We start from the raw sequence: 19,904 nt of genomic DNA, 5'->3' as shown, positions 1-19,904 counted from the left end.
AACACTATTTTCATCCTTCACCCTCCACTCAATTTTTTCACCTTTTTTTTTAAAAAAAATCTTTTAAAAATTACTTATTTTCTTCCACATTTTCTTTTAGTGCTTATGGATTAACTTATTTAGTCTAGCTCTTATGCACTTACTAAAAGTAACTTTTTTAAAAGTTAGTTTTAATTTCTAAAAAAAGCTCATTTTTAACCAATATATAAGTTAGTTTTAATTGATAAACAAACCTTTTTACTCTTATAACTAACCTATAAAAGATTGTCCAATCGAAAGTTTATTGTTCAACATTATATGAACATTTATTGTTCACAAGAATTGCTTATAATTAAAAAAATTATTTTAATCATATCAAAACAATACTTTTATTTCTAAAAGACTCTTGTAACCAACTCTTGTTGAAGATGTTCTTGGTAATTGAATGTACAGACAGGAAACGGGAACAATGAAGTGGATTACACATCTGAATACTCTTTTCATCATTCTTTGGGTAAAAATTAAAAAATACATGAATAAAGCTACTCAAATAGTACATGAATCCCATTTAAATGATTGCACAATCCCCTTCATTTTGAAATGATGATGAGGATGAATGCGCTGTGCTGAATGCCAATAGTATAGTTTATACAACCATAAATTGTGTGCTTCCTGCTGTTGATATCACCAGACTGCTATAATACCAATCCTGATATTAATACAACAAATATGCACACTAAAACCCTTTCACTTTCAGCAATGGATATGTCAGATAGAAAGCCGAGTCACAAACTTCCTATTTATGTGACTTGGTAGCTTAAGTCTCTAATTTATAAAGCTCCAAGAGTCCTTTGTTAGTAAAATATTTGCTTAAATATTGAACTTTGTAAATCCTGCTTTATTTAATTGCCAATCTTCACCTGTGCTAATTTCTTTATCACATATTAGATACAAAAGAACAATCATCCCATATATATGTAACAAATAGAAAATCAAGATTATTCATTAATTGATTTGCGGGAGAAAAAGCTCTAAATCTGGAAATTAAATAATAATAAAAAAAAAACAGAAAACTGGGAGGTAGAAAACTTGTAATAGCTATTGATTTCTAGCAAACATATAATATAATTATGAGATTATTACCTACACTCTAAGAAAATGCCAAACGGCTTATCTAACCAACCTTTCCGCAGTGAAAAAAGATATGCTAATGGGAAGTAAATTTGCTACTAAAAGTAATTCCACTCTTATTAGGTAGAAGCTTCTTCATGTAATACTTGGACTTGCGGGATAGATTAATCCTTTTCCTTTTCTTCTCAGGAATAAAATCAATTGAACATTCTGAAAATCCCCGCCTCACAAACCTGTTAACACAATAGGAATCCCATGTCTTTAGAAAAGCATTTATGGAGTTAACAAACCATATGCAGCATCCAAGAAAATATACAGTATGCAGTACGTAACAATCCACTGAAAGCAAAAACTGACGTTGATTCTAAATAAATATATTGACATATGCTTGATATCCAAGGTACATACCAATCTGCTGTACGAGTTGTAAGCAAGAAAAGCATTTCAAATTCAAGATATGATGCCTTCTTCTCTATATAATCTGTTACATTTGATCATAACATTAAACAGATAAAGTCAAAACATGAGATAAATACTATTATGAATGAGTGAAAATATCCAAAGAGTATAATCAAATCAAACGGCTTCTCAAAACTGTGAATTACCATGCACTGCATAGGCTTCATACTACACCCTAAAAGTAGGTTCTGGATGAAATCAGAAACAATTTTCCCTTTAAAATTTTATGTCATGATCTGATATACAATATTTACAAACAATTTCTGATCCAAGGAGAATTGCATAAGGAACTAGTCAGCAACTGAAGGTGTATACAAGAACCCACAAACCTAGTAGAATTCACTACTTTTCAAAGCCAAAATAGGAGAAAAAAAAAGTAAAAGGAAGAACAGAGTGGTTATATGCTTTCAGATTGAATACCCCTAGTAAGGAATATAAGATGAATATGTTATGAATATAAGTTGACATTTGTTACTCTGACATGAATTTCCCAAAATTTATGGACCCTGAACAATGATTTCAAAATTAAATTAGTGATTGAAATGGCAAAGTGAGAAATTTAACGTTAAACCATGGTTTAATAGTTTCAGGCTATCATCACTATAATATAGACTTGGACAGGTTGAAGCTGTTTAAGTTTAATCATGAACAGTTTGGACAGTTCAGTACCAATTCACGTGGTCAGTAGCTTGGTATCAGAAAGACAGTTTCAGGGACCCTAACCAACCACAGGTCCGAAGTTTGAATATTCATTTCCTGTTTTTTGGTTTCAGCACGAACCTGTTAAACCATGTGCAGTTGCATGGTCTTGACAGTTCAGTATAGGTTCATTCGGTCTAGTGGCCTTTCTAGAATGTCAGTTTAAAAGGTTTAATCAGACCAGTTTACATTTAACCTGGTCGAGTTGGTCAATCTGGGACTCTGGGTTTAAAACTACGGTGCTCTGAAATACGATAGCAAAAGTAGTATACACTAGAAGTACAAAATCAGTCCCTCCTAGTGTAGTGAAACAATACGATCTTTTTTATGTATCAGATAAAGACATTGAAAACTTCGAAAGTGTCCTTAAATCCCTAATAATTTATACTATGATGGGAACCTCAGTAGAACCACAGTAAATGACTGGAAAATTGAAATGGAAGGCAAGGACTTGAAGACACTACGGAACGAATTCATATGAGGATCTGTAGTCACAATTCAAAGTTTCAAACCTTTTTTATTAATGCAACCCTATGAAAAAAATACTAGATACAAGTCAGAATAAACAACAATAAATCACTATGGAGTTTCAATATATTACACAATAGTGAATCATTGACTGGTTCTCTATCAATTAAGAACAAGATTGTCAATCCAGAGGCAATAGTAGCATATCATACCAAGTAATTTGTCTCCCTGTCCTTGGCCTCTACAATCAGGGGATACTGCAATTGCTGCAACCTCTCCACACTTCTCTTCAAAGAAAGGAAAAAGTGCAGCGCAAGCAATTATTTGACCTTCTCTTTCCACAACAATGAAGGAGCCTAATGATTGAAGCAGCTATAAACAGACAATGGTCAAAGGTACGGGACTACTTAAGGAAATCCCCAGTAATGGTTACAATGTGGCCTCTACAATAGCTATGAAGAAGATAAGCAAAGTGAGCAAACCTCTTCATCAGTCCGCATAACTAATATGCCAGACTCCTGTAAAGGCTGGATGAGTTGTTTTATTCCAGAAATATCTGTTACTTGAGCCATCCGGGTGCCTTCATAAAGGTCACTGCAAAATTAATTGAAGGCAAGCAAATGAAGATAAAAAGGCTTTCAGAAACACGAGATAAAAGAAAAGAAAAGAAAAAAGACCTCAATTATCTATGACAACATCAGCAATCTGCCACATATAGTTTATGCTAGTAGGCAGTACCAGCCATGGAAATCCCATGAACATCATTTTGGTACTAATTTAATTTGAAAATAAAAGCAGGCAAAAATTTCTTTCAAGGGCGTGGCATATGGTCATGGAATAGTAGAATTTAACCAGTTTATTCTCTTTATAACTAATATAGCAAGTTATTGCAACTAATTCTTCTATCCTTAAAAGGTAAAACAGGAGAATGATCACAAATGGTCTATACACCCAAATCAAATATTTGCATCTTTCAATCTCAATAAAGAACCGCGTAACAGTAACCATCAACTCATCATAGATAACTACAAAAAAGTTTGAATCTCACTGGTATAACCGATGTGATGACTCTAGCAGGAAATCCAAAGGGATGCAAACTAAAATTATGATTTATTAACATCAATAGCTGATAAAAAACAAGAAACAGAACACTTTAGTTGAACGAATGAGGATACAACTTACCATACTACTGTTACTCTCACCAATTAGTTACCAAGGTAATAGAGAAAATATTTCATAATAATAAGAAAAAATTTCCAGATAGACAAAACTTGCCCACCTAGCCACCATTGTCCCCATCCCATCTCTCTTGAACAATTCCAACAATAGAACTCCACTAATAGTGCCATCCAACAAATGAACTCTTTGAACACCACCCTGACAGACAGAAGAAATTATATTTAGCAACATATTAACTGGGATATCAAGCATTGCCGTCTTATTTGAAAAAGCAACTTTTCAAGGAATTTCAGTATAATAATGAAGTGATACGAAAATAATTGGAAAAAACGGGTAATTTCTAAAAAAATAGTTATATTGAGGTCATTATATTTACAGAAATCAGTCACTTGACGATTCTTTAAAAACTATTTGGGTTTTTTAAAAATAATGAAACAAACCTGTCTGCCATATTTAAACAGAACACGAGGCAATGAAAATAAAAATTTCACACTTGCAGTGACTGAAGATACTAAAGCACATTGCAGACCTATATAACCAATGGCGTGAAGGAAAAGTTGAAACATCAACTTACTTTGCAAACGAAAGCTGCAGCAGCCAGCTCTGACAGGTAACTATTAGTTCGACTTAGAGACTCCTGACCTCCTATAGCAAAACCCTGCTCCCCAGACCAAAGGCCATTCCCATTGCCAGAACCAACACCATTATGAAAGGTTGGAATATGACATTCTGAAGATGGTTTTCCATTCTGGGGAGCCCCATTAAATTTTTTAAGAGAGTTGAAATTTCCTTCGGCAATAGCTTTCACATAGTTAGCAGCTGTTTCACTTTGTTCAACCCGATTACGAATTAGCATGTCTGCCTCTTGAAGAGTTAAGAACCGAATAAGGTGTCCACTTTCATCCAGTATGGGACAATCTGTAATGCATATAAGCTTGTCTGCTCCTATGGCCAACGCACAAGCTGTTGCAACTTCATAGGCACTGTGGAAACAAATCATCAGTATCCACTATTTAAGCATTTCTTTTTCCTCTGCTGGATCACATCCAACTACTATATAGCAAATTCAAAAGAAAAATAAATTGAACACATTGACACAGATGTTAATCTGATTCACAAACAAATTAGTTATTTAAAAACCTGTATCACTATTTCCTCAGTATTTTGTTTTCACATTCCACAAGTCAAGTTCTATAGTAAACTATTTTGCTTACTAAATAACTATGTAAAACTTTGTAAATGTATTTTTTATTGTTTTCTAATAAGGTAGACGCAGAACGTGATGGAAAGAAAGCCTCTGGCGCAATACAGCAAGCGTCTAGCGCGGTACCAAGGGAAGAGAAAACACAAGGAAGAATGAAAACAAAGAGTGTTTATTATTATTCCCCAATTACACGCATATCTTTGTTTATGAACAGTCACTCTCTCAAACAATTATCATAATCGGCAGTTGTAGAAAAACTGGACAGCTGGCACCAAAACAAACACTGACATAATCGACAGCTGACACAAAAACCGGACAGCTGGCACCAGAACCGCAGCATGTAACATTTTCCTAAGAAACCAACGTTTTTTTATTTTTTTAACACAGTCTCCATGAAGCTGTTTCTTCCAATCTATGTCTAACTCCAACCTTTAAAAGCTAGCCTTGAAAGAAAAATATTAATATTCTCCAAGGTATTGATATAAGAAACATAATTGATGATAGATAGTAAGCTTCTTCAATGATTGGTTTTGGGATGGTAAAATCAGCACAGCCGTGCTCACTTGAGAGCAGAGGCTGAACCACAACTAGAACCTTTGACCTAGTTACAAGGCAACAACCTCACCATTGGTCCACAGCTAACCTCCGAATTGAAAACATGAACGATAAAATATTGAGGCTTTCTACAATAGTCAAATAATAATAGATCATGAGTAAAAATCAGAAATTACAAACATTGTATAACAGAATATATATGTCAGGAAGCAATGAAGAAGGACCAGGTTGTAAAAAGTAATTATCAGAGGTTTTAAAGCATACTTGCAATTTAATACTTGTCCAGAGCTGGAGTAACCCAAGTTGCTTAAAATAACAATGCAGTCGCCATCAAGCCTCTCACGCATGCGAGAAACGTCGACCTTTTTAACCTCCCCAGTTGACCCAAAATCAACTCCTTTGACAACCCCTCTTCTCTGCCAAATAAAATGTTTAAAAAAGACTTGCTCTAAAACAGCGACTGAAGCAGAATACAGTGGGATAACATTGGAATCTCATTGTTACCGCAACAACAGAACAAGGGAATCGAAAGAAACCATGTTCTCCAAATAGAATGAAGAAAATTGAATCACAGAATTCAAACCTTGGCTGCAAGAAAGTTTCCACTTGCAACACTGACACCAACTTCATGCAAACGGCTATTGTCACCATGTCGACGAATATTGCAAATGGAGGGCCCAGGCGAAAGCTTTGCTTCAATCATCAATCTTATTCTCCCAGCTGCTTCCATTGCAGCTGCTAGAGACTCATCATCAGTTACCCTATATGGACCAACATATTTAGGTTCTCTCCCTACAAAATAGCAACATCACTAATCAATGCTCATTCACACTAGCTAAAATTTCATTTCTCTCTTGTTGGGTTGGCAAGGATCAATCAACATAAGATCATAAAAAATAGTCACTTTCACTACATTAAGAAAACTAGCCGCTAGCACCCATTCATATTCAACCCATGATTTCGTCCCCGTGATGCAAGTATGATTCACCTCTCTCACGCAAAAGATTGTCAATTTGCACATGGGTCCCCGGAACGAGAACAAACCGGATTCCCAGGTGATGAAGAAAGGCTATATCCTGCACGCACATTACATAGCTAAGTATGAGATAAATCTAGAAAATATTTCCTTTATAAAAAAAAAACTAATTAATTCAACAATTTTATATATAGTTAAGTTCTTGAAAGGAAATTTTCATCATCCTACTCAGGATTATTTCCCTAAGAGAAATTATCACACGATCCAGGACCATCACAGTCTCAACTAATCTCTCCATCACACCACCCTTTATTAATTATTTTTCATACATAGAAACATTGAAGTATGAGTCACACAGAAACTGATTAAGATCATAAACACGTTTTGATCCCAGACTATCTAATATTTCTCTCTCATATAATACCTGCGAGGATACATTCCAAAAAATAATTTGATACATTTATCTGTGTCTGAATGAGCCAGTAAAATAAAAAACTAAAATATTTGGAGGTGCCTTGAGAATTGGATCCAAGTAAGGACTAGTGACAATTTCACCGGAAACGATGACAACGAATGTAGCACCACGGTGGGCCCACAAGTACGGCCACGTCTCACGAAACCAACGCACAAATTGCTTATCGTCCATGGAGCTGCTGTAACCCTCCTCTTCCGCCACGCTTCCGATCACTTCCTCGCTGAACACGTTGCAGCGTTCGCATGTTGAGGTAGGAACTCTGTTCCAAGATAAGGGTTTGTTTGGCTTCGATTTTGGGGAGCGAGGGCGTAAATTGAAATGCTGTGGGTGAAAATTAAATTTGGGGGATGAAAATTTGGGAAGGTTTTGAAGGGATGTGCGATAGGTGGAAGACAAAGCCGCCATGAGACTCTGCGATTGCAACACAACTGAAGAGAAACCCCAAGGTTCTGTCTCCTCAACACATTTTTAGCATCATCACAGTGACGTCTCTTTATTTTATTGGATCTTAAGACAAATTTTATTAGAATAATTGTTTCTCATGAAAAAAAATGAATGCATTAGTTGAACTATTAATAATTAATAATACAAGGTTAAAAAATTATTTAGCTGTCTCATTATATCAAAACACTACTTAAACCAGATAATTCTATGAATATTTATGAAATAAAACTTGACATTATTAATTAAAAAAATAACTAATTTAATTATTTTTATTGATCTTCATAAATTATGTATAAGTTTTTGTATACGAGACCCAAATTAGTATTAAAGTTTTTTTTTTAAAGTAATTATATTTATTACTCACTTATGTTATAGCATAAGTATTTTAATAAATTAAAGTTATATATGTTTTGATAAAACTTTATTTATAACTTACTAAAAAGATCGTTGAGTGAACTTACATTAACAAATCTATTCTTAAAATCAATTTTCAACTGAAAATCTACAACCGATAATTTTATTAAAAATCATTCATTGTATTTACAAAAGTTATTAGATCTTTAAAATTAATAAATAGCTTTTAAAAAATGTTTTTTTTGAAATATTCAAAATTGTCTGAGTTATATTTGAGTTTTTTAATTATAATTATATGTTAAAGATGAAATCTTGAAACGATTTGATATTAAAAATAAAAGCGTAATTAGTTTTTCATTGCATTAATGGAAAGTTTTCAATCTCATGATGCACTAAAAGTTTAAGCTCCTATATAGTAGATATTAACATGTGCAGATATTTCACATAAAAGTATATGTTAATAATTTAATATTTTTGGGATAAAAATATTAACTTAGATTCGAAAGGAAAATTTATATTTTCTTTCTTATTTTTCATAAACAGACACAATATTTTTATTTTTATATATCTCAGTTCACTCATATTTCTATTGTTTTGAAAGGGATCCAAAGATGACAATTATTTTCTGGAGACAATAGATTGAGTTGCAGGCATGGAAACATATAAAGAACGCAATGACGCAAATTCTTCCATACCAGCCAACACTCTCAAAAATCTGCTGAAAACAAGGAATATATGACAGCACCAAAACATTATTTCAATTAACAAATTAAAAATATATTAAATTAACAGAGAAAAAAAATAAAAAAGTAAAAAAGAGAGTAAAATATAATATTTTAATCTCGTATAAATTTTATATACAAATAACTAATCATATTTCAACTGTAATCTCACAATTTTATTAATTAAAAAACTTTTATTAATTAAACTCGTAAAATCACATAGAAAACTATATATATATATATATATATATATATATATATATTTTCTTTCATGTCCTGTCATTGTGGAGTTATTTCTTTCTTTTGATCTAAACAATTTTACATTCTATTTCCTTTTCCTTTAAATCTATCTTTTTTTTTCTTCTCCGTAAAAATAATCCTTCAGTCCGAACAATGATTGTGTTTGTAATCAAAAGTTTATGTTTAAAAAATTACAACTGCATTTTAAAAAAATAATTTAAATTTTTATAACAGAAAAATATATGTTTGATACATACAAATTTCTTCTATATAATTTATTTTATTAAAATTATATTTAATAATGAAGAGGTGTTTTTGTAAAATACAATTTATCAAATTTTATAACTTTCTTAATTTCTTCAACAAATTATACTATAACAAACAATTTTCCAAAATATGAAGCATCTGGAAATTGCAAAACCTTGAAACCAGAAAAATCATTGTTAATACTTCTGCTACTCTCGAGTGATGGAATAGTTATCAGGATTGTATGCTTAGTTACTGAAATCAATGAGATCAGATGCTATCCATAAATTAACCAATAATCTTGTTAAATTTTTTTAAGTTCAAGGACTTTTTAAAACTTTCAAATTTTTGGACTTTTTTAATCTTCAAAACAGTTTTCTTTCCCCAATTTACATGTGTTATTGCAACTTTTGTAAGTAATCTTTCTTTTTTATATTAATTAAATTGAAAAGGATGTTACTTTCAAATTAAAAAATAACAGATAAAAAATAATTTCTTAAATAATTATCAACTAAAAACAAATGGAAGTACTTTATAATAATTATTAAAAAAAATTCACCAAAATCAAGAAAAATATTTATTTTGTTGTTTTAATATAATTTTAAGTAAGTTATCTATTATATTTTTTAATTTTTAATGTAATGTATATTTATGTGTCGTTATATTTCTCTCTTTTCATATTGATTAAATTAAGCATATAATTACAAAAAAATAAGTTCAATATAAATTTAAAAAGTGACATAAAGTATATTTTTCTATTAAAAATCCGACATCCAAAAAGAAAAAAAAGGGAATAAATGTAATGAATGCATTTTTTTTATAAAAAAAGTTACATTTAAACGGATTTTGATATTAATTAATTAAGGATCTTCTGGTTAAGTTGATATAAAAAAAAGGATAAAATTTTAAGATTTGAATTGAAGAAAAAAGAAGTTTTCAAAGTCAACCTCTTTCATTTTTTAAAAGTAAATAAGAAAAGAGGTTATAATTCACACCTTTTTCTATATTTATTCCCATTCAAGTAAATTTATTGTTAGAGAGAAAATAGAAATAAACCCTTTAAGTAAATAAGGGGTGGAATTTAAAATTGTGAACAAATTTTAATTAATAGGTAATTAAGAAAAGTGCTTTCTAGAGTTCATGATGAGTATTTCTCTTGTTATCAATCAAAAGTGTTTGTTTGCATGCAAAGTAAAAGAAGTCATTGTTTTTTAAGCAGATGATAATAGAAACTGTTGGAGTTTTGTAGCAAAAATGGTTTTATTTTATGATTGATGAGATTGGAGAGATAAGAGGTACCTTGAGAGTGACACCTAAACAAGGACTACCAACAATTTCTGCAGACAGAACAACAACAAACACCATCTTGGTCTGCACAGACATGCAAGGTTGAACTTGCCGGAGAACCTTCACCAACTCTTCATCTGATTCCCCTGCCACCACCACACACCTTTGCTCACACTCCCAACATTTCTTCACAAACCTTGACTCTCTCTTTTCTCATCTTTAACAACCGCCACCCAGAAGCGGAACTAAACCTTACGCTTTGAACACAGTGGTGGGGCCACGTGAAAATCCAATTTCCCCGGCTGCTTTTCAGAGACAAGGGTTGCTTCCAAAACCCACACGCACCCATTATGCCTTCTCTTCTTCTCCTTTCTTTCCTCACCTAATTGAAAGGTGCAAGAATTTCTGTTTCAGCAAAGCGCACATTTCTGCGAGATTATCCCAAGAAGGTACGACAGAAGTGAATGAGTAGCTTTGATGAAAGCCTTGAATTCTTCTTTGTTTGCAGGGAGCATCCCAAATTCACAAACTCTCTTTCTTCCCTCACAGATTTTCTACACAAGGTAGCACCAACAAATGACAACAAACGCTACTATATTCTCTCCAATTATATACTCTGCACCTTTTTTTTTAAGAAAAAAAATTCATTACATCAAAACATCACATCCTTTTTTTTATTTTACTCATCCAATCATGATTATACATCCAGGATTCAAATTAAATTCAATTTTATATTATCTAAAAAATCATTTAAAATTTCGTTGAATTAAATCAAAAAATTGGAGAGAAATTTAAATCTATATTTTCTAAAAAGTAGTTTTAATGCTTAAAAAATAGTTTAATATCATTTTCTAAATTTATTATTTTCAAAATAGTTTAAATTTTAAAATAATTTAAAATCAAAGTAACAAATAAATATAGGAGATATTTATACATAAAATATGTGAATGAAAAGCCCAATGAACCTCCATCTTTATTTCACATATATACCAATATATAAAGGAAATTCTCCCATTTAACTTCTATTTTGTTTTATTTTAATTTTAATTTTATATTTTATTTTATTATTTTAAAAATATATGAGATGATATATTTGTCATGATCTCTTTATTGTTAATTTTAAATTTTAAATTTTAAATTTTAAATTTTAAATTTTGAATTTTAAATTTTAAATTTTAAATTTTGAATTAAATTTTAAATTTTAAATTTTGAATTTTAAATTTTAAATTTTAAATTTTGAATTTTGAATTTTGAATTTTAAATTTTAAATTTTAAATTTTGAATTGTGAATTATGGAGTAATTGTAAACATAATTTAAAATGTTTTGAGTCATTTCTCTTTTCACTTATTCAACCAAACATTTTCCTTCAAATTCCATTCTTCTTCATTTCTTTTTCAATGGTTGAGAAAAATTACTTACATCATCCAAGAACTTCTCTCCACAACAAAAATGATGAAAAAGAAGAAGAATAAAATTTCATGTTTTCAATAAAAAGAACTTTTTCATTCTTCTTAGGTATGCACATTCTCTTATTCACTTTACCCAACTTCTTTGTTACACTTTTTATGATTATATATTATTTGTCATTATATTTATTCACCTCTCATTTCTTATCTATTTTCTCTACAAATTTATTCTTCTTTTCTTTGCAGATTTCTTCTTTTCCTCTCTTTTTCATTCTCCGGGTATGTTTTCGTGTCAATATTATGCGAGTACAGATTTGAATATTTTGTGTAATTTTTTTGTTTTTGATCTATTATCTTTCATTCTCTTTGAACCTTTATTGACTTTTTTTTTTCAGAGGGAGTAGAGAGAGAAAATCTAGAGCGAGAGAGAAAACAATGAAGATCACACGTGGTTGTTTGTGCTTAGATACACAGGTGAAGGTTATGATCTCATGATTCTCGCGAACGCTTTTGAAAATGAAGATCACTTCGGCTACTCCCAACACCACATCACCACATCGTTAACCGATCGTATCGCCACCAAACGCATCCCTCAAGGCCAACGTACAACACGACATAAAGATAAGTACATGTGAATATTTTATTTACATTATTTATTATATATTAAAGGTAACATAATATACAAGGAGTCCTTACATATCAATACAAAGCATTCACACATTTATCTACACAAACAAGTACTTATGTATATTGCATATATGTGTGTGTATTTTGTAATTTATTCATAATTGACATTCTTTAGTAGGAAACAAAATTTGTAAAGAATGAAACACTTAGAATGATGATTAATCACTTGCATTGGTTAAGCCAATTCACACTAAGACATAATGATTGTACATGATTTTACATAATAGTGATTATAATGATATTTTTTTATTCATAATGTACTATAAATTTCTATTGTTAATACAAGTATGCAAATAATAACATTATTTAATATATAAATGAAAAAATAAAAAATGCATACACAAATGCACATGTGTTCTTGCTAGTATTAATAAAGAATATGATATGATAACAACAAAATAATATTTAACATAAAACATTTTTATATACAACGGTAAACAAATATCATTGATTTAAACAATAATTAATAAAAATATAGAATATGATTTGATTGAATATATTTTCTGTTTATATTTCATGTAATTAAACTTTACAATTATTAGATATAATAAGAAGATAAAAAAAATAGATATCACTCAAAAATATATGTAGCATTAAGCGATTCAGTTAAGTGAAAGAAACAGGAAACTTCCTTTTCTCTAACCGCTACTGAAAATCTCTTTATATACAACACAATAACCCTTTCTCTTCCCCACATCACAAATCACAACCTATTTTACTGTAAAGCCTCGTCACCATCAACATGAGCTATTACGATAACCAGCAATACCCTCCAGTTGGGGTTCCTCCTCCACAAGGTATACATCTTTCTTTCAATGCTTCTTTCTTCAGTCATACGTTCTTCTTTCTCTTCATACCCACTCGGCATTCTTCATTTTCTTTATTCTTTTTCTTGTCATTTCTCATTCTCAACAGGGTATCCACCAAAGGACCCATATCCCCCACCAGGGTACCCTGCACAACAAGGTTACCCTCCAGCAGGCTATCCTCCTCAAGGTTACCCTCCCCAAGGCTATGCTCCTCAGTACGCTCAACAACCTCCTCCTCCCAGGCAAGAAACTGGTTTTCTTGAAGGATGGTATATCTCTTTTTCTCTTTCTACCTATTATGCCTTCACGCTGTTTTTTTTCTTTTGTTTTTATCAAGATCGTTGAGAAAGAACACAAATTTCACTATGGACTGGAGGTTGAATTAAGATTTTAAAATTTAGTCAATAAGTTGGAAAGAAATTAATTTAAACTTATGTGATCGGATTGTATTTGTTTGATATAGGAGTCAAAGATATGATTCGTGATTTGTTTGTTTCGATCTTTAATGTTTTCTTCTGTGTAGTTTTCATATCATTGACTTGAAAAAAATGACAAAAGCTAATGTTGTCTTCTTCGGTTGCAGTTTGACTGCACTCTGTTGCTGTTGTTTACTTGATGCTTGCTTTTAAGTTCTTAAAAGACGTGACGGGTGACTGAAACAGTGGCGTTGTGGGAAGCGTATTCATAATCTTTCTCTTTTGATACATTTTTCTTATCTGCCGATGTCTATCCAATATGAATTTTAAATAAATTTGATACATTAGTATATGTAATTTCATGTTGAGATGTGATTCAGCAATTTATATTTTTATTTTTATACCAATTCTACACTGAAAAGTAATATGTTGAAATTTCAATTGTGATCGTATTAATTCTATTGAATACTTGCAAAATCTATCGGTGTAACGTTTTGGATTACCAATAGTTCGAATTGGATATATTTTATTTCAGTCTAAATTGTAAGAAAATCTATAATGATTTTTAGGATTATTATTATAAGTATCCGTGAAAATCATTAAAATTTTGAATTATATTAAAGAATATTCTTATTTATATAATAATATTTATATTTTATGAAAAGATATTATAATATGTCACAAAAAGGTACAAAATAATTAAATGCTCATCTTTATTTTGAAGTTAGGATTGTGTATTATTGTTATGATTATGAAAAATATACAAAGTTATATATATAATAATCATAATTAATGGTCATGTTTTTATAAATCTTGATGAGATTGGATCCTTGACATCAATTTTTCCAGAATTTTAATGTGACATATTATTGTATCCTCATGTAAAATCTAAATATCATTATATAAAATCAAAGTATTATATAATATAATTAAAACATTTATGTATTATAATTAGATATATTGTATAGGTAAATCAAAATATTCATTGAGATTGAGATATCTGCATTAATAAGATTGATTTTCATAATATATTTATATAAATTAATGTTTTAAACTGACATAATTACGTAGAGTTTTATAATAATAATTTTAAATATTATGGTTAATTTTATATTGTTATGAACATTCTTACAATTTAAACTGAAATATCTTACCTAAACTTGATTGGTATATGTCTAATTAAATATAAAATAGTAAAAAATGCGAGATTTTGCAAATATTGAATAAAATTAATACAATTTGAATATATTACTTTTTAGTGTTATTCATAAGAATTGGTATAAAAGTAAAAACCTAAATTGCTGAATCACATCTCAACAAGAAATTACATAGACTAATGTATCAAAGTTGTTTAAAATTCACATTGAGATAGAGATCGTAGATAAGAAAAATATATCAAAGAGAAAGATTATGATAACTATGCTAAAAATGAATCCGTGAATTAACCCGTGTAAATACATAATTCATTGATACTGCTACAATTTAAACCTGAACAAATGTTAATAATCTAATATTGAATTAACAGAACATGTAGAGGAAAGAACTCTGAATACGCCTCCCACAACGGCACTGTTTCAGCCACCCGTCACGTCTCTTAAGAACTTAAAAGCAAGCATCAAGTAAACAACAGCAGCAGAGTGCAGCCAAACTGCAACAGAAAAAGACAACATCAGCTTTTTGTTATTTTTTTGAAGTTACAGGTATGAATACTAGACAGAACAAAACATTAAAGATCGAAACAAACAAACAAATCACGAATCATTAGATCCTTTGACTCCTATATCAAACAAATACAAACCGATCACATAAGCTTAAATTAATTTCTGTGAACTTATTGACTTTGTTCTCAATGATCTTGATAAAAACAAAAGAAAAAGAAACAGGGCGTGAAGGCATAATAGGTAGAAAGAGAAAGAAAAAGAGAGACATACCATCCTTCAAGAAAACCAGTTTCTTGTCTGGGAGGAGGAGGTTGTTGAGCGTACTGAGGAGCATAGCCTTGGGGAGGGTAGCCTTGAGGAGGATAGCCTGCTGGAGGATAACCTTGTTGTGCAGGGTACCCTGGTGGGGGATAAGGGTCCTTTGCTGGATATCCTGTTGAGAATGCCGAGTGGGTATGAAGAGAAAGAAGAAAGTATGGTTGAAGAAAGAAGCGTTGAAAGAGATAGATGTATACCTTGTGGTGGAGGAACCCCAACTGGAGGGTATTGCTGATGATCGTAGTAGCTCATGTTGATGGTGTGCTCAAGAACTAGGCTTATCGAATAACGGGAGTAAATAGTTTGTGATGTAAGGGAAGAGAAAGGGATTATTGTGTTGTATATAAAGAGAATTCAGTGGCGGTGAGAGAAGGAAGAAGTTTCCTGTTTCTTTCGCTTAACTGAATCGACTAAGGAAACAAAAACGCGTTCTAAATCTGCTCAATATTTTCTTTTTAAGATAACATAGGAAATAACAACATATTCCCGTTGAGTTTGGATTTTGCATTCTGTTTTTCCACTACCCTCTGCCTCCTTTTTTTTAAAGCACCTTTCAAATTTTTCCGTTAACTTTTTGACCTTTTTCTTCTCTCTCTTCTCACCCTCACCACTCACCTTATTTAACGATGAAGATTCGAATAAACCGACCACAACAAATAGTTGGTATTTTTAATTCTCTTTTAAACTAGCTTCTAGCTTCTTTATTTTCAAAAGAGTATAAGTATTTTATTTAATCACAAAGCATATGTAATTATTGGAAAAAAATATATAGGTTTGTGTTTTATTTTATCTATACCTTTATATTATTTTTCTTATTTAATTTCTCTCAATTCTTTTATCATTTTATCCTTATATCAATAAAATTTTAAATTTAAATTTTTCAAAATTTTAAACCTTAAGTCTTTTTGAAACACTTTAAATTTTGAAAAAATAATAATTTTAAATATTTAAAATTTCAAAGTTTTAAATTTTCAAAAATTTTAAATTTCGAAGTTTTAAATTTTCAAAATATTTAAATATATTAGGTAAAAAGGTTGGAAGCAACATGCATTTCAGGTATACAAACTGATCTGAGTTATATAAACTACAATATGCTCGTCAGGATTCGTATTTCCATCATACTTCTTTATGGTCAAACTCTTCCAATTCTTATGTAACGGAGTTTCCACAATGGTATCAAAAAATGGATGCTTCCTAGCAAACATTCCGACAAAGATTTCGGAAGTTTCAGGTAACCTCTTCCTTATTGCTTGAAAACTTTCATCGTTATGAACTCTTTCATGCGTTTGCATTCTTGGTTGAAGAGTTTCAAATTATGTATTTAAAATTGTTTTTTTGTTTAACTTTTCTTTCATATATGCATTTTTTGCTCTCAATATGCTTAATTTTTTTTTTCAATGTTTCAAATTCTTTTGCAACTACATCAACATTGTCATTGGCATCATACTCTAATTGTCTCCTTGCTCTCCAAACTGTTTCTCTCTTCTACTCATATCTGCTTACTTTCTTAGTTGTCCTATTTCTCGGTCCCACGGTGGGCGCCAAAATGTTCTTACAAAAATGGCCTAAAAACCTACTTTTCTTTCGGCAAAATGTTTTGACTTCTCAGATTTTCTGAACTTCTCGGGGTTGGCTTTCGGTTCATTCTTACTTCAAGTTGGGCTTTCAGTTCACTCTTGCTTCGGGTTGGGCCTATGGCTGACAAGCTTACTAGGTTGGGCTAAATCAATTGGACCTCTCAGCTTCTCCTCTTTGTCTCCTCTCACGGTTGAGTGTGTACCTGCAATGCGCTTTGATGTCAAAGTCAGAATCTACCTACCTCTTAGATTGATGACCTATTTATAAAATTCTCTTATTAGACCAAGAACCTATTTGGACTTTTTTTTTATACCTAATATATTTTTTAAACACGTATATGTTAATTTGGACCCTATCATTATAGGATTTGCCACCGTAACCATTTATAATTTTATTTATTTATATTTTTTATATTTAACCTCTCGGCTCGACCTTTCGGCCTATCAATAAATATTAAAAAGAAACAATATGTTCAAATGTGTGTTTTATAAATGATTTAATTTGTTAAAATTGATGTTTACATTTAGTGAACAAAATCACATAAAAAAAATGTATAATTAAAATTGTTGTAATAGAGAGAAAGTATTAAGTGAACTTTGTGGATATTGAACGAGTCTTTCAACGAAGTGAAAGAGAGAGAAAAAATATATCGTAAGCAAAAAATTAAATGAAATTAAATAATGGATTAGACAGAAAATTAAAAATAATTTATTTATATTACCTAATAAACTAAAACTAAGTGTATTTAGTAGATTAAAACCGTACCAAGTAGGAAGAGAGAGAACATGACAAAATATACATACACATCCTTATACTTAATATAAAATATTATATACTATTTCTACTTATACTCAAATTTGTGTTTGGTCAATAAATAATTCTTCAACAAAACTGAAACAGTCGAAGTAAAACTTTTGAGACAAATGTATTTTTCATCCCTAATTTTTTTTTTACTTTTTACCTTTTTTTCCTTAATAAAAAAAAATCATATTTTCCACTATTTTCTTTTTCTTTTATTTCTCGCTTCCCCATTTTCACTCTCTCAACAAAAAAAAACATGTACAGGGGAATAGATTAATTTCTTACCGAAGTTTTTTCAATATAAATTTATAATATCAACTTTTTGGTGAGAATAATATAAAGTTTTTTAACATATCAAAAGGTAAATAATTAATAAAAATAAGTCTAACTATTAATGGATTATGTTTCTGTAAATATATAATAGTTTGATTGTAGTGTTTGAATGAACTGTAAGAATCTTTGTAACAGAAAAATCAGATTAAGCATGTATAAAGGAAAAAAGATGCTAAAGGGAGCGCCTTTTTCATTATTTGCATTTTTTTTTATAAACTATGGCTTTCTTCTCTTTGTCAGGAGGAAAAGTTGTCCAATGAAAAAAATGAGAACATTTAAAAGCTTAACATAATATATTAGCGACAGAGTGATTTTGTATTTAGAAAAAAAAAGTTGTATTTATTATTACCCTAACAATTTTTTTTACTCAACTGAATTACACAAATTATGAACTTCAGAAAATTATGATAAATATTCGACATGAGCTTATTTGTCTAGTATTTAATAAAGACAAATTAAAAGATAAGATTTTTCTCTCTATATAAAGTGGGAGTTATAAATAACTACAAATTATAACTACTATAAATTACCAAAACTTGAAAAATGTGTCATTCAAGCAATAATTTGAAAAACATTATTTTCTAATTTCTTTATTTTCGCACTTGAATCTAGGAGACCATTTAATATTATGTCAATACTTGATGAATTCTTTATTAGATGTCAATCAATTTTGTTAGTTATTAATTAACATAGTAATTATTGTGATATCTAACATTATACACTATCCAAATTATGTTGTTCTAGTAGTATAAATACAACAATACATAATATACATAAGATTAGGAAAGAACTCAATATACAAAGTTTGACATTAGAAATCTATTTGAATTAATATAAAGTCTCATATATTATCATCTAACATACTTAATTTAATCTACTTTGAAATTATAGTTCTATAGTAAAAAGATAAAATATAAATTTTAATTGATAATAAAATGTGTGTGGTTGAATATTTGAAAACATAATTTAAATAATTTAAACTATAAAAAACGTTGTTTAAAAAAATGTAATAAAATATAGTGAATGGAGATTCTAACTAAAGCAAACAGTAAAGGAAAGCCGTGTGTGGATGTAGCAATGCTGCTTCCAATCAGATGAGGCCACATCATGGAGATTTTTAAGACAAAAAAGTGCTGGCATGGAAAAAGAGAGGGTGCACGCAAGGAGTGTGCTACCAGAATCGAACATGGTGAAAAGAAAATCTAACAGAAGTCACAAGAATTCAAGCAGATTCTCATAATGGAAAATTGCAGAGAACGTCATTACAAAAAAATTCTACAGGGTTTGACATTACCGTACGCATAGAATTCAATAATACTTACCTGTATATTATGATAAAATTTTTATTAAATAAATAAAAGGAAATCAAGTTTACGAATAATACTTACCTGTAATATTTCACAAATTTTCAGAACACTTTCTCCTAAAGTTTCAGAAAAACACCAATAAAGAATTAGCAAAAAAAATCCATCGCAT

General features: G+C 30.2%; 3 protein-coding genes across 5 annotated transcripts; 1 reads left to right on the top strand and 2 right to left on the bottom strand.

Annotated features, from left to right (window-relative positions):
- Nucleotides 1–928: 928 nt before the first annotated feature.
- Nucleotides 929–10,999, bottom strand: LOC137808214 (probable amino-acid acetyltransferase NAGS1, chloroplastic). 3 transcript variants are annotated; one of them, XM_068609201.1, is made up of 10 exons: nucleotides 10,431–10,999; nucleotides 6,663–6,750; nucleotides 6,258–6,466; nucleotides 5,939–6,090; nucleotides 4,490–4,898; nucleotides 4,016–4,113; nucleotides 3,219–3,330; nucleotides 2,949–3,108; nucleotides 1,519–1,591; nucleotides 929–1,343 (listed from the first exon to the last, which is right to left on the bottom strand). In XM_068609201.1, exons 1-10 carry the CDS (start codon nucleotides 10,512–10,514, stop codon nucleotides 1,187–1,189), a joined length of 1,542 nt encoding a protein of 513 aa, XP_068465302.1. In that variant the 5' UTR covers nucleotides 10,515–10,999; the 3' UTR covers nucleotides 929–1,186. The 3 variants fall into 3 exon arrangements, with proteins under 3 accessions (XP_068465302.1, XP_068465301.1, XP_068465303.1); XM_068609200.1 differs by lacking the exon at nucleotides 10,431–10,999 and adding an exon at nucleotides 7,165–7,654; XM_068609202.1 differs by lacking the exon at nucleotides 10,431–10,999 and adding an exon at nucleotides 7,075–7,278.
- A 2,203-nt stretch (nucleotides 11,000–13,202) lies between these two features.
- Nucleotides 13,203–14,214, top strand: LOC137808213 (cysteine-rich and transmembrane domain-containing protein WIH2-like). Its single transcript, XM_068609199.1, has 3 exons — nucleotides 13,203–13,309; nucleotides 13,428–13,590; nucleotides 13,905–14,214. Exons 1-3 carry the CDS (start codon nucleotides 13,255–13,257, stop codon nucleotides 13,948–13,950), a joined length of 264 nt encoding a protein of 87 aa, XP_068465300.1. The 5' UTR covers nucleotides 13,203–13,254; the 3' UTR covers nucleotides 13,951–14,214.
- Nucleotides 14,215–15,130: 916 nt separating this feature from the next.
- On the bottom strand, nucleotides 15,131–16,225 carry LOC137808212 (cysteine-rich and transmembrane domain-containing protein WIH2-like). Its single transcript, XM_068609198.1, has 3 exons — nucleotides 15,914–16,225; nucleotides 15,669–15,831; nucleotides 15,131–15,385 (listed from the first exon to the last, which is right to left on the bottom strand). The coding sequence occupies exons 1-3, from the start codon at nucleotides 15,966–15,968 to the stop codon at nucleotides 15,340–15,342; spliced, it is 264 nt and encodes an 87-aa protein (XP_068465299.1). The 5' UTR covers nucleotides 15,969–16,225; the 3' UTR covers nucleotides 15,131–15,339.
- Nucleotides 16,226–19,904: the final 3,679 nt, after the last annotated feature.

Source organism: Phaseolus vulgaris, chromosome 3 (assembly GCF_000499845.2).
Source record: "Phaseolus vulgaris cultivar G19833 chromosome 3, P. vulgaris v2.0, whole genome shotgun sequence".
Classification (NCBI taxonomy): Eukaryota; Viridiplantae; Streptophyta; class Magnoliopsida; order Fabales; family Fabaceae; genus Phaseolus; species Phaseolus vulgaris.
Note: the sequence above shows the minus strand (reverse complement) of the source record. Positions and strands in the feature narration are given on the sequence as shown.